The sequence below is a fragment of the Phocoena sinus genome, chromosome 19 (genome assembly GCF_008692025.1).
Source record: "Phocoena sinus isolate mPhoSin1 chromosome 19, mPhoSin1.pri, whole genome shotgun sequence".
NCBI lineage: Eukaryota > Metazoa > Chordata > Mammalia > Artiodactyla > Phocoenidae > Phocoena > Phocoena sinus.
The window spans coordinates 54835333-54849692 of record NC_045781.1 but is presented as its reverse complement, the minus strand read 5'-3'; the positions used below and the strand labels follow the sequence as shown (position 1 = coordinate 54849692).

Sequence of the window (14360 nt, the reverse complement as noted above, 5' to 3'; positions counted from 1 at the left end):
GTAACTGACTGAAGGTCACACAGCAAGGTGGCTGAGGAAAGCACCCAATGAACACGGAGGAGTGCTCTCATTGATAGCAAAGTCCTCTAAGTGGGAAAGCAAATAAGAGGGCTCAGGTGATCGTTGTGGAGCTTCTCCTGGGAGTCAGACACTGTGCCACATACAGTTCCTCGTTACTTAACTTTTCTGGGCCTCAATTTCCTCATCTGTAGAATGGGTATACTAATGTCTACCTCATGGTGTTGTTGAGATGAGTTAACATAGGAGAGGCATATGGGTCAGTGCCTGCCATGTCAGAAGCATCTAGAAGTGTTCTTAATATACACTTCACATGTGTTACTGCATGTAACCCTCACTGTGTCCAGTGAGGTGGGCACTCAAACTACCCTAGCTGTGCAGATGAAGCAAAGGGTTCAGAGAGGCTGAGAAACCTACCTGGGTTTAGTCCGTAAGGGATTGCAGTTCACCTGGCAGTGAACTTGATGAAGTTTTACACCCTAAGCTCTATTTTCAACAACCGTACTTTGCAAAGTTGGGACGAGTCTTGTCATTGCCATAATGATGCTGAGATCATTATGTACCCAAGCTACGTACCCAAGACCACACAGCCTGAAAGTGACACAGCTGTTCCAGGGAGATTCTTCTGAGATATAAATAAATGCTCTATCAGGGAAGGGATGTCATCATCATCTCTTTTTGTTCACTGATAGATCCCAAGCGCGTAGTGGTAGGTGCTCGGTAAACCTGTGTTGGATGGAAGATTCAGAGAATAAATGATGCAGCTGCAGTTGCAGGAAAGCAGACATGAGGAGATGCTGTCTAGGACTCTGCCCTGAGACTGATGTCTCCCCCGTTCTCTTGCTCTTGTCCCTTTCGGGCGCCAGGACGTCTTCGGTGATACCCATGCCTTCCAGAGACAGGGGCCTGCATCCCAGACACCATCACCTCGGCTCCTGCGGCCCTTTGAGTCAGTTCTTGCCACGCCCCGTGGAGCCCCCGTCCATCAAGGGCATTTACTACCGCAGGGCCCGGAAGCTGGGAGCGCAGGACGCCTCCTGGACGGCGGACCTGAAGAGGGAGATGCTGGTCAATGTGGGGGGCAAGCGGTACCTCCTTCCGTGGAGCACGCTGGACGAGTTTCCACTGAGCCGCCTGAGCAAACTCCGCTTCTGCCGGAGCCAGGAAGAGATCGCTCAGCTCTGCGACGATTACGACGAGGATAACCAAGAGTTCTTCTTTGACCGCAGCCCCAGCGCTTTCGGGGTGATCGCAAGCTTCCTGGCGGCAGGCAAGCTGGTCCTCCTCCAGGAGATGTGTGTGCTGTCCTTCCAGGAGGAGCTGACCTACTGGGGGATCGAAGAAGCCAATCTGGAGACATGCTGCCTGCAGACACTGCTGAGGAAGCTGGACGAAGTGGCCGAGCTGCGCACGGAGGAGACGCTGCAGTGTCGGGCAGCCGGCCGCCCCACCGTGCACACGTCCCGCTGGGCGCTCTTCATGAACCGGCTGCAGGAGATGGTGGAGAACCCGCAGTCGGGGCTCCCCGGAAAGGTCTTTGCTTGTCTGTCCATCCTCTTCGTGGCCACCATGGCCGTCAGCCTGTGCGTTAGCACCATGCCGGACCTGAGGGCAGAGGAGGACAAGGTGAGTGTTCCGTCTCTCTATCGGGCGTGGTGCCCGGGACCCGCGGCACTGAGGGCCCACAAAAACGTTTAATATCGTTGCAAACAAGAAGGAAAGAGGGACTTCCCTGGTGGTCCAGTGGTTAAGACTCTGCCCTTCCAATGCAGGGGGTGTGGGTTCGATCTCTGGTCAGGGAACTAAGATCCCACACGCCACACAGCCAAAAAAAAAAAAAAAAGAAAGAAAGAAATGAACATGACCCAGTGTGAATTGTAATCATTTTCACACCGATGCAGTGGTAAAAGATAATTTTATACATTTTTTTTTGAAGAAGGAAGCACATAAATGGCACCCATGAAAGTCATGAGGGGCCCTGCCTCTGGTAGAGAGCCCCAGGCATTGACAAAGCCACCGTGGTCTTAGTGGGCTGAGCTGGCCCAGCCCGGCCTCTCCTGGCTCTGTGACCACTGGCGAATTGCTCCACCTCTCTGAGCCTCAGTTTCCTCCTCTGTAAGACGGCTCACGTCACTATGAAGGTGCACACAGTCCATGCACCCATCGCGCGTTAACTGAGCAGCTACTCTGTGCCAGGCACTAGACCAGAACCAGATTCCCTACCTCCTTAAGCCAACCTTCTCGTGGGCATCTCAGCTCCATCGTCAGATGAATAAACTGAGACTCAGGCCACTTAGCTTCCTTGGAGTAACCAAATGAAGATGCCGATGATGACAGAGACTCTCTGCCCTTGTTCCTGAGCCTCCCAATCAGTCCCACCGGATGGGGAACTCACAGATGAGTTGATTTGGAAGTGACCCTGCCCCAGGAGGCCAGGGCAGAAATGTTTGCTTGCCCACTCCTGCCCTCTCTTTCTGGGAAGCTGTGGGAGACTGCCCACACCCCCCAGGGGGCCAGATGGTCTGAGAAATGAGATAAGAATCTAACGTTTTGTTGGGAAGGTTATTGGAGAGCTTCAAACTGAGAACTGGATTGTTTCCTAAGCTAAAATGTTGCTCTATAATCCTCCATGGCTCCACAGCACCTAACTTATGGAGCTTACATTATAGCAGAGAGAGAGCCGGTAAATAAAACATATACATACGGCAGTGCAGGCTGTATACGGTTTATAACTGGTGTCAGTTGACCTAAGTTCCCTTCTCTTAAACATGTATCCCAGGGCTTCCCTGGTGGCGCAGTGGTTGAGAGTCCGCCTGCCGATGCAGGGGATGTGGGTTCGTGCCCCGGTCCGGGAGGATCCCACGTGCCACGGAGCGGCTGGGCCCGTGAGCCATGGCCGCTGAGCCTGTGCGTCCGGAGCCTGTGCTCCGCAACGGGAGAGGCCACAGCAGTGAGAGGCCCATGTACCGCAAAAAAAAAAAAACAAAAAAACAAAAAACAAAAAAAGCACCATATATCCCAGGGAGGATCAGAGAACTTTCCAGATAGAGAGGACTTAGATGGAGAACTAGCCAGTGCTTCACACCCGGAGTAGGCTGTCAATAAATTTTTGCTGAATAAAATGTATCTTGTTCAATATTTTGTCCTAAAGGAAACCAACCAAAACGTTTCGAGTTTCAAACAGCTTTTTTCCCAGTAGAGAGGACTGTAGCTCTGATTGTAGGCATTTTTTTCATTCTTTAGCACGAAATCATGTAATTTAACAGCCTGCTTGTTCACAGAAATATTTACATGTGGACGCTGCAGTAAAAAGATTAGGACAAAGTAAGGGGCCTCCATCATCCCCCGTCCCCTAACGGTGCCTTTGATCCCCGTTGCTGAGGAAGGACCCCTGGATTTTTCACAAGCCTGTTCCTCTTAGGGATGGATTTTCAGGGAGCCGGGATTTAGATTGTGCAGAGGGACAAGCTCTTTTCAAAGCCTAATGCTTTGAAAATTACCCAGGGTACGAGCACAGGTTGGTGTAACAGGGACTTGGAAAATTAAATTAGAGGTGGGTAAGAGGTCCGCAGAACCGGGGAATCAGGCAGGCATTTCTACTCGTGGGACAAGGGAGGTGATGCCCCCGGTCCAGTTGCAACCTCTGTGCAACTGTGAAGCCACCCCTGGGTGTTCTGCCCAGAGAGGGGCTGGGAGATGCAGCCCTCCAAAAAAATGTGTGTCTATTTCGATGGTGATTCAGAGAGCCTGGAGGCTGAGAACCAGGCGGGCTTCGTTCTTTCAAACTGCGCCCTTACATTCACATAAAAAGATGATGTCCTTTCCCGGCCACACGTGCCTGGTATTTCGTATTTGTCCTCTGGGACATCAGTCTGAAAGCAGCGATTCAGCACCGACTGCAAAGCTGGACAGCTACTTCTGGGGACAGGAAGTGCCCAAGAGGTGTGAGGGTTCAAGTCAGCCTGAGGGGATGTGACTTGCAGAACACCTCCATCAGACAAGGAAGAGGTGTCACGCGGGGTTAGAGAATTAGCACACCTGTGAAGAAAGCATTTTCCTTGCCCTTAATTCTTCTAGCTTCTTACAGCAACATCCCTTGAGTAAACTTGGCAGTTGGGGTGCAAGGTCTGTGCACGAGATTGCAAAGTAAGATGGAGGAGGCAGGAGGCATTGTGGACGGGAAAGACCAAGCCAAGTGCCTAAGCACGTCCAGAAGCATTCAGACTCTGCTGGGTTCCCTGGGGGAGCTCGGCCCAGAAGGGATGAGAGAACTGATGCTTATTAAGAGCCCTTCAGGAGGCTTGCATTTCACAGGATGGACTTAATCCTTGTAACAGCTTAGGGAAGTGAATACCACTTCTACCCCCATTTTACAGATGAGGAGACTGAGGCTCAGGGAAGCTTTTTATCACTTTCCTAAGCTCAAAGTAGGTAAGGGGCAGAGCCAAGATTTGAGCTCACCCCTGCCTGGCTCTAAAACCTGACCCCTTACACCCCTTCTTCCAATGCTCGGCCCTCTACCTGTAGGCTAGACCCTCAGCCTCAATGGCACTTAGCATTTCTAAGGCATCTGGACTTTGCGAAGTGCTTCTCTGTCCAGGGTAATGGTTCTGAGTGCCGACGCCCTGGGTTTGAATCTTGGCCTCATCCCTCAAAAACTCAATGATCTCAGAAAAGTCACTTAACTTCTTTGAGCCTCAGTTTCCTTATCTGTAAAATGGGGATGCTATTAGCCCTTTCCTCAGGGGGTTATGGTGAAGATTAAAAGAGTAATTCGTAAAAAAAAAAAAAAAAAAAAAAAAAAAAAGAGTAATTCGTGTAAAGTGATTGGAACAAAGCCGACACACGGGAAGTGCTCAAAAAATGTTAGTCGTCATCATTATTCACTTATCAGGTACTAGTTAACAGGAAGTCACCACATTTGTCCTTTTATTCATTCATCAACAGTCACGGGGTACCTACTAAGTCTATTCTTCTAGATGCTGCAGATAAGACAAATTTCTCACTTTCCTGGAGCTTATATCCTGAGCATCCCAGCTCCGGTTTTTAAATTGAGGTGAAATTCACATAACATAAAATTAACCATCTTAAAGTGAACACTTCAGTGGCATTTAGCACATTCTTAAGGTTGTGCCAACGCCTTAAGCCAACACCTCTATCAAGTTCCAATACACTTCCAAAAGAAAACCCTGGACCAATCAGGCAGCGGCGCCCCACCCCCACCCTCAGCCCCTGGCAACCAGCAGTCTGCTTTCCGTCTCTGTGTCCCTATTCCAGACACTTCACATAATGGAATCATACAATATGTGGCCTTTTGTTTCTGGCTTCATTCACTCCACATAATGTGTTCAAGGTTCATCTGTGTTGTAGCCTATGTCAGTACTTCATTCCTTTTCGGGGCTGAGTCATATTCCACTGTCTGTAGATGCCACGATGTGTTTATCCATCCATCCAGTGATGGATTCCTCAGGTTCTTTGCTTCCCTCCGCCCGAGTCCTCTACCAGGGCTGTCACCCCTGCCATTTAGCCCTAGCGCCCTTTCCTTGTAGCCCTTGCCTGGCCTCTCTGCGGGTCAGAGCACCTTGTCCGCCCTCTGGGGGAGTCAGAAGGTCATCAGGCTGCTACAGCTGAACACATGGTCCTTTTCTCTTGACCTTTTTCTTCCTCCTTACTGCTGCTACCTGGCTCTGCTCTCGGACGAGTCACTCTGTTTCTCTATGCCCCCATTTCCTCGCCTATAAATGAGGACAATGCCAGCACCTGCTCAGAGGGAGGCAGCAGGACTGACGGTCTATTCACGATGTGCCGGCACAGAGCCAGCGCTGGCTACGTTTACCCACCTTTGGGATTCGCTCATGCCCCTCCCACCTGCGCATCTGCTTTGTCCCTCAAACTCTCTCCCAGCTCCGTGGGACCCCTGGGGACAAGCACAGGCATATGCTGTCACATCCCCTCCTGTTCTAGCTTCTACTTCTGCCCAGAGGTTTGCTTGGGACTTCGGGGATGTTGCGAAGGGACACACTCTGGATTGCATCTGTGCAAAGTGCACTGGATGGGAGCAGAGCCTCGGTGCGGTTGGGGGTGGGATGGCGGGGCTCTGCTTCCCCCGCCCCCTTGTGCCCTGTGCTGTGCTTTCCGCGTCTCGCTGGGGTGGGGAAGGAAGGAAGGCACAGAGAGATTTTTTTTTTTTTTTTTTTGCGGAACGCGGGCCTCTCGCTGTTGTGGCCTCTCCCGTTGCGGAGCACAGGCTCCGGACGCGCAGCCTCAGCGGCCGTGGCTCACGGGCCCAGCCGCTCCGCGGCATGTGGGATCCTCCCGGACCAGGGCACGAACCTGTGTCCCCTGCATCGGCAGGCAGACTCTCAACCATTGCGCCATCAGGGAAGCCCGAGAGATTTTTTTTTTTTTTACAGAGAGATTTTTAAAGACCAGGTGGAACCACTGGGGGCCCTTGATGGAACAATTCCCTCCTGGCGCGGGTGCAGCTCACCTTTGGGGCTGCAATTTCCTCCCACTCCTCCCCGCCTTTGATAAAAAGTCTCGTGCTGGAGCCAGTGTCTCCTCCTACCTGGCCCCTTCTTGGATCATGGATCAGCTCCACAGAGAGAACTGGCCGCTCTGTAGCTTCTCTGTGTTCAGTGACATTTGGTAATGGCTTTACGGAATTCTTCTTAACCTGTTTTGGGAGTTTGTGGGGGGGGGGGGGGGCAGTTCCCTGCCCCCTGCTGAGTCTCCCTATATCCCAGCCAACAAGCACTATTCCCCATTTCCTGTATGGGCCCCCCTTTCCTGAGTATACATACTTCATGCTGTCCCTCCTGCCTCACCGCGCTCCCCTGGTCTCTGTGCATCCAATTCCTAGCCCCTCCCACTCAGAGCCCCCATGTGCCAGGGTTGGAGAGTCCGGGCGGCTAGCACAAGGGAGCCAAGGGTAGGGGCAGGGCTGGGGAGGAGGGACGGCGGCTCAAGGCGAGGGCGACAAGGGAGAGGATCGTGGAAGGGGCCTGCATGAGGGGAGGAGGGCAGAGAGACCTGGCTCTCGGGCAGCGCAGCGGCATGAGTCAGCACCACCAGGTACCGGAAGGGGGAGGACCGAGGCCAGCGCCAGAGGCACAAATGATGGATTTCACAGCCAGGAGGAAGGAAAGGGAGGCAACTCGGTGAAACTGCTGAATGGAGCAGTGGCACCAGCACTGAGCTGAGCGGGTAAGACGTGGCCGATTCTGGCCTCATTCCCAAAGAGGGAGATGGCAGGCATTGCTGTGAGAGAGACAGAGGGTGCAGGGGAGGCTCCAAGGTCAAGACTCTGGCCCCGAGTCCCTCCCAGATGGAACTTCTAGAACTGGCCCTAGCTGCACCTGCAGCCATCTGCCGGTCAGCCTGTCCAGATGGTCCCTCCCGGACAATGGCTTTGTCCTCGGCAAGCCCTGGCCTCCCTCTGACCCCAGAGCCCTTCAGAGTAGCTCTGCTATGGAGCTTCGGGAAAGGATGGGGCAAGGCTGTGGGCCTCACTCCCTGCCTCACTCAGACTGACTTGGCCACTCAGACTCAAACTCGAGGTTCTTTTTATTAAGATATAATTCATACCCTCAAATATTCAAGTGCACAAATCAGTGGTTTTTAGTGTACAGTAACGCAACCATCCCCACTAATTCCATAACGTTTTCATCACCCTGAAAAGCAACACTGCACACACTTCCAATTATTCCCCCTCCCCTCCCCGCCCCCATTCCACCAGCCCCAGGCAACTGCGAACATACTTTCTATCTTCATGAATTTGCCTTTTCTGGGAATTTTATAGATGTGGAATCATACAATATATGGTCTTTATGTTGGCTTCTTTCACTGAGCATAAGGTTTTCAAGGCTCATCTGCTTTGTAGCACGCGTCGGGACTTCCTTTTTTTTTTTTTGGCGGTACGCGGGCCTCTCGCTGCTGTGGCCTCTCCCGTTGCGGAGCGCAGGCTCAGTCGTTGTAGCTCACGGGCCCAGCCGCTCCGCGGCATGTGGGATCTTCCCGGACCGGGGCACGAACCTGCGTCCCCTGCATCGGCAGGCGGGCTCTCGACCACTGCACCACCAGGGAAGCCCAGGACTTCCTCTTTATGGCTGAATAATATTCCAACATATAGAGAGATCATATTTTGTTTTACTCATTCATCCGTTGGCGGGCATTTAGCTTGTTTCCACTTGTTGGCTGTTATCAATCACACTGCTGCGGACCTTCATGGACAAGTTTTTGTGTGGATGTGTGCTTTCAGCTCCTTCGGGTATATACCTAGGAGCGGAACTGCTTGGTCATACAGCAAATGTATGTTTAAGTTTTCTGAGGGACCACCCACCTGTTTTCCACAGCAGCTGTGCCACTTTATATTCCCACCAGCAATGACTGGGAGGTTCCAGTTTCTCGACATCCTCACCAACACTTGTTTTTCTTATTGTTGGTTTACTATATCATATTAGTTTCAGGTATACAACAGAGTGATTCGATATTTTTGTATCTTATACTCTATTTAAAGGTATTATAAAGTACTGGCTGTATTCCCTGTGCTGTACATTACATCCTTGTATCTTATTTATTCTATACCTAGTAGTCTATACCACTTAATCCCCTTTTCCTAAAACTTGTTATTTTTTGTCCTTATAATCACAGCCATCTTAGTGAGTGTGGAGTGGTATCTCATTGTGGTGTTGATTTCCAACTCTGATTTAAAAAAAAAAACAAAACAAAACTTTTCTGGATGGAAAATTTGGAGCATTTACAAAGTAAATAGAATAATCTAATGAACCCCCAGTAAGTACCCATGTCTCAGCTTTCCTGATTGTTCACAGTCTGCCATTCTGGTTCTCTCTCTCTCTCCACCCCTTCCCACCCACGACCATTTAGCACCATGATCATTCATTTTATTTTTATTTTACAGTTTTATGGGTGACATTTACATACACTGAAATGCACAAGTCTTAGCTGTCCAATGTAACAAATGGGGCACACCCACAGCCCTGTTTAATATAGAATATTCCCATCACCCCAGAATGTTCTTTCAGGTCCGTTTGTGGTCTTCTCTACCCCATCCAAAGGCAGCCACTCTTTTGGTGATTCTGTCCACCTCAGGTGAATTTTGCCCGCTCTTGGACTTCACCTGGATGGAAACATAGCCCCACATCCATCTGTGACATTCGTCCATGCTCTCACACCATTCACCCCTCCGGCCTACGGGGGCTGGTCATGTTTCTCTTCATTGCAGGAAGGAATCAGAGCACGCCTCATTCGTGGTGACAAGCCCCTCAGGGGGGTGACCAAGCATCCCCGTTTGTCCAGGACTGAGGGGAAGTTCTGGTGACCTGGGACTGTCTGTTGCTCAACCTGGAAAGTTCTGGGCAAACCAGGATGAGTTGTTCATCCTACCTACAGAATACAACAAGAAACTTCCTCAGAGAGAGGGTGACTTTTTTCTTTCCTTCCATTCTAGTTTTCTTCAAATATTGCCCGGCCTGGGAATTATTTTCTCAGCTCGAACCCCATAAACCCCTGCCATTCCAGTGCCGGCCGCTAACAGGGCATTTGTCTGAGGACCAGTGCTGGGAGGTTGGTTTAGGCTGCAGGGCGGAGCAGCAATGCAGGGGGTGACTCGGCAGAGCACTTGTTGCAGGGCAGGGAGGTGGCCGGTGGGAGGTGGGTGGTGCATGCTTGGAACATCCACAAGCCAGCACCAGAGGCAAAGGGAGGAAGGACCCACAGGGCCTCCTCTGCCTCCCAGGAGTCACCTTCCTGAGCAATATATTGGGTCGCTGGTCTGGGAAGACTATTCCCAGGCCACACAAGGCTCTTACGCAAAAGAAAAAAACTCCCAGAATGTCAGTGATGAAAGAGGCCTTATCGAGAGGATCTGGCCCAGAGGCTGAAAAACTTCCAGGTGCCTCTGAGTCAACAGGAGGCCTCACCAAAATGCAGATTCCTGGGCCTCACTCCAGGGCTTTGATTTTGTGATGGGGTCCCCAGAATCCACATTGGTAACAAGCGCTCTAGGGCACTCTGATGCAGGGCTTATGAATCAGCTTTGAGAAATCCTGATTCTGTTCCACCCTCTCCATCAGAAACTAAAGCACAGAGAGCGGCAGTGACCCCAGAAAAGTCACACAGGAAGTTTGTAGCAGGACGGGGGAATCAGGATCCAAAACTCCTGAGCCTTCCAGAGTCCTGAAGCAAACCCCAGGCAGTCTCGGCAAAGACCACTAGTGTGTTGGAGAATTTCCTCAGCCTCCTGTAAAATCCAGGATAGGAGAAGGATAGTTCCCCTTAAACAGACCAGGCAGGCTATGTCTGCCACCAGTGAATCATCTCATCCGGGTAGCTACAATGTTTCACGTACCTGCGGAGGCAGCAGCCTGCTAACTTCTTTACCTGCGTCATTTCCGTTTGTCTCAATCCTCCCGAGGCAGTGAACCAGGAGAGAGAGCTACCCAGCACTGGACCGGCGAATAGAGATCAGGACGGTCCAGCCAGTTTCTTTCTTCAAAGGCCAGACAAAAAGATTATTTCAGTTTAGTATTCCTGTGAGCCCAGGCACTGGAAATAATTTCTTTTTCCAGGTCAGAGGTTTTTAATCCAAAGAAAACTGTGCTTGTCAACATCTTGCTTTTCACTCAATCAACTGGCTTTGGTCATTGGTTCACTCATCTGTCATAAGATACAGATGATAGAGATATAGACACAGATGGAGACAATATAGAGATAGATGCAGATAGAGATGAAGATGTAGATGTAATATTTAGAGTCAGGTTCTCAACTCTAGCTCCACCTGAGAATCATTGATGGGGCTTCTGGAAAATTCTACTGCTCAGGCTAAAACCTAGATCAAGTAAATTAGAATCTCTGGCATCCCGACCTGGACATCAGGATTTTTTCAAAGCCCCCCCCCAGGTGATTCTAACACGTGCAGTCAAGGCCGAGAACCACTGCACTAGACCAGAGCTTCTCCAACCTTACTGAGCACACAATTCATCGTTAAAATGCAGATTCTGGCTCCGCAGGGATGCCGTGGAGCCCAAGATTCCATGTTTCTAACAAGCTCCCAGGGGAGGCTGATGCTTTAGGTTCCAGGGCACACTTGGAGTAGCAGAGGGGCTAGCGGAAGTCTCTGTTGGGGGCAGGGGTAGGGGTGTGAATGACACAGTGAGGAACCCACTGGAGCCCCACCTGGCTGGGATCTCAGGAGGGACATAGTTGCAATCCGCCTCACAGGGTTGCCGGTGTCCTCTCTGCCTGCCCCAGGCTCCAAGCCCCCAGAAACCATGTCTGCTTCTCTAGTCCTTTACCTCCAGAGTCTAGCATGGGACCTGGCGCAAGGTGAGTCCTCCATGCAATTTTGTTGGATGAATGAATGAGGGATGGCGGGCAAAGTAGTTGCAAAACAGCGCATAATCTCTGGGAGGCCATCTACCATGAATGTGAGCTCAGACAATTTATCTCAGTGCTCGGGACCATTTCCTGGGCCATAACTGAAGCCGGCTGCCTGCTCACGGCATCACTGTGGGGCTTAAGTGACAGCACCAGAGCAGTGCCTGGTACACAAGAGGTGCTTATGTCATAAAGGAGAAACTTGGCTGCTCTAGCCAAGAGGCCTCACGATAGAACAGCTTTCAACACGGTAGAAGTTGGTTTCTCTCATAAACAGGGACCGAGGTGAGTGGGCGGCTCTCATTCTGACACCTGGATTTTTCCCACCACGATGCTCATCCTTCCCAGGGCGTTGGTCCAATCTGCTGATTCTAAGCTGGGGTGCAGGGCCATCTGGGTTGTCCTGGCTCACAGGAAGGGGAGAAAGAGTGTGCAGGAACCCACGCCAACACTAAACTCCTGGAACTGGAGGTGGCATGCATCCCCTCTGTTTATATTCTGTGGGTGGGGGCTTAGTTATGTGGCCATGCTTAGCTGCAAGGGAGGCTGGAAAAGTGGTCTCTGATCTAGCTGACTGGCCATGCGCACAGCCACAACTTGAGAACTATGTAAAAAGGGGGTTTTGGTAGATGACTAAGAGTCTACAACAGGGCTCCGTCGATGTATAGCTAAATGATAGATAGATAGATAATATATAGAATATAGAGACCATATACTATACAAAGAATATATAGAGAATATATATTGAATGTTTAATATATGCTATACTTAACATATCAGTATATTGTGATATGTATTATATAATATATATTACGGTAATATATTATGTGTATTATAAATATTAATATATTATAGAATATATTAGTACGTGTTAATATATTATTAATATATATTCAACATATAAAATATAGAGAGAATATACATTTAGTATAGAAACCCTGCATATGGAATCGATATCGGTATCATTACAGATGTATGGAGTTGCTTTTCAGTGTGGTTAGTTCGCCATTTCCGTCCCCTCTCTACCCTGCGTTTTGTCGCCTCTCCAGGGCGAGTGCTCGCAGAAGTGCTACTACATTTTCATCGTGGAGACCGTCTGCGTGGCCTGGTTCTCCCTGGAGTTCTGCTTGAGGTTTGTCCAGGCTCAGAACAAGTGCCAGTTCTTCCAAGGGCCCCTCAACATCATCGACATCCTGGCCATCTCCCCCTACTACGTGTCCCTCGCGGTGTCCGACGAGCCCCAGGGGGACGGCGAGAGGCCGAGCCGGAGCTCGTACGTGGAGAAGGTGGGGCTGGCGCTGCGCGTGCTGCGGGCACTGCGCATCCTCTACGTGATGCGCCTCGCCCGCCACTCGCTAGGGCTGCAGACGCTGGGCCTCACGGTGCGCCGCTGCACGCGCGAGTTCGCCCTGCTCCTCCTCTTTCTCTGCGTGGCCATCACCCTCTTCTCTCCTCTGGTCTACGTGGCCGAGAACGAGTCCGGGCGAGTTCTGGAGTTCACCAGCATCCCGGCCTCCTATTGGTGGGCCGTCATCTCCATGACGACCGTGGGCTACGGAGACATGGTCCCGAGCAGCGTGCCGGGCCAGATGGTGGCCCTCAGCGGCATCCTGAGTGGGATCCTCATCATGGCCTTCCCGGCCACGTCCATCTTTCACATTTTCTCGCACTCGTACCTGGAGCTCAAGAAACAGCAGGAGCAGCTGGAGGCTCGCTTCCGCCGCCTGCAGAGCGCGGCCCCGGCCAGTGAACGCGAACTCTTAAACGACGTCAAAGACCTGATCCTGGAGGGCCCTGCCTTGCCCATGGCATACATTTAACTCAAAACCCACCCTGAATATTCCAGATCTTCAGCCCATCGCCCTCGGCTTACCTGAACTGGAGAGCGCCGGCACCTACATCACCCAGTGGCGTGTTTCTAGAGCTTGGGGGTCACTCCCAGGGCTAGGAGGGGCTCGAGGCCAGAGGTGTTTGGTTGGGTGATTCTTGACCCTGCTGGCCACGACGTCCACGTCACTTGCCGTTTCCTCTCTCCCTGCCCCTCGCTGGGCACAAGCAGGTTCGCTTTCTGGGTTAGGTCTGTCTCCCTTTAATCTCGTTTCCTCTCCTGCAGTCTTCAACAACCCAGGCTAGCTTCCAGACACCTAGAGAACCAAGCCTACAGAATTCCATTCCTCCCTGAAGACCCTCCTTACTGGGCCAACCCACCGCCAGGAACTGGAGGGTTCAGTCACTGCAAACCCTTCTGATCAGATCTCTCCACCCAGCTCTACTGGGGGTTCTAGCCGGGGTCAGTTTTGCTATTGTTCACACCACCCATGGCATTTTTCTAATGTAGCTGCCTCCCCCCAGCTCTGGAAGCTCTTAGCCGAGAAGGCAGAACTGGCCTCCACGTTAAGTCCCACAGTGGGGGATGGTGGCCTGCCACCCCTCCTGACGCACTTGGGACCTGGACAGGAGCGGCACTTGTCAGCACAGCGGGTCCTCCTCGGCCACCTGGGCTCTTGGTGAGACATCGTCCAACTATCTGGTCCTTGGCCTTGACAGAGGCTAACTCTCACAGGGCACTGCGTTGTCGCTTGAGAGAACCATTCCTGCTGCTGGTTCCCCCAGCACTGCGGGGACCTCGGCTTTCCACTCTCAGCTAAGCCACCACAGATGCAGCGTAGAAACGAGGGCAGACTTAGGATCTGCCCCTTGCCCGCTCCCCCGCTCCCCTGACCCCTTGATGCCGGAGAATAGACGTCCTTGGCTGATATTTAAATGAATTCCTTGGCCCATCCATTCATTCATTAAGAGACCCGGCCCTTTGCATCCAGAGTAGGAGGCAGAGGTAGGACCAAGACCTTAGAGATAAAAGCAGTGCACCCTGACCCGAGGGGAAAGAGCAGTGCATTCTGGGCAGTCGGCTCACGGAGGGCCTCACAGAGACGCAGGAAGGGGTT

The 14360-nt window shown here is 51.6% G+C and overlaps 1 protein-coding gene across 1 annotated transcript; it reads left to right on the top strand.

Annotated features, from left to right (window-relative positions):
• The first annotated feature begins 804 nt into the window (after positions 1 to 804).
• KCNG4 (potassium voltage-gated channel modifier subfamily G member 4) lies at positions 805 to 13235 on the top strand. Its single transcript, XM_032614838.1, has 2 exons — positions 805 to 1644; positions 12465 to 13235. The coding sequence occupies exons 1-2, from the start codon at positions 805 to 807 to the stop codon at positions 13233 to 13235; spliced, it is 1611 nt and encodes a 536-aa protein (XP_032470729.1).
• The last annotated feature ends 1125 nt before the right edge of the window (positions 13236 to 14360 follow it).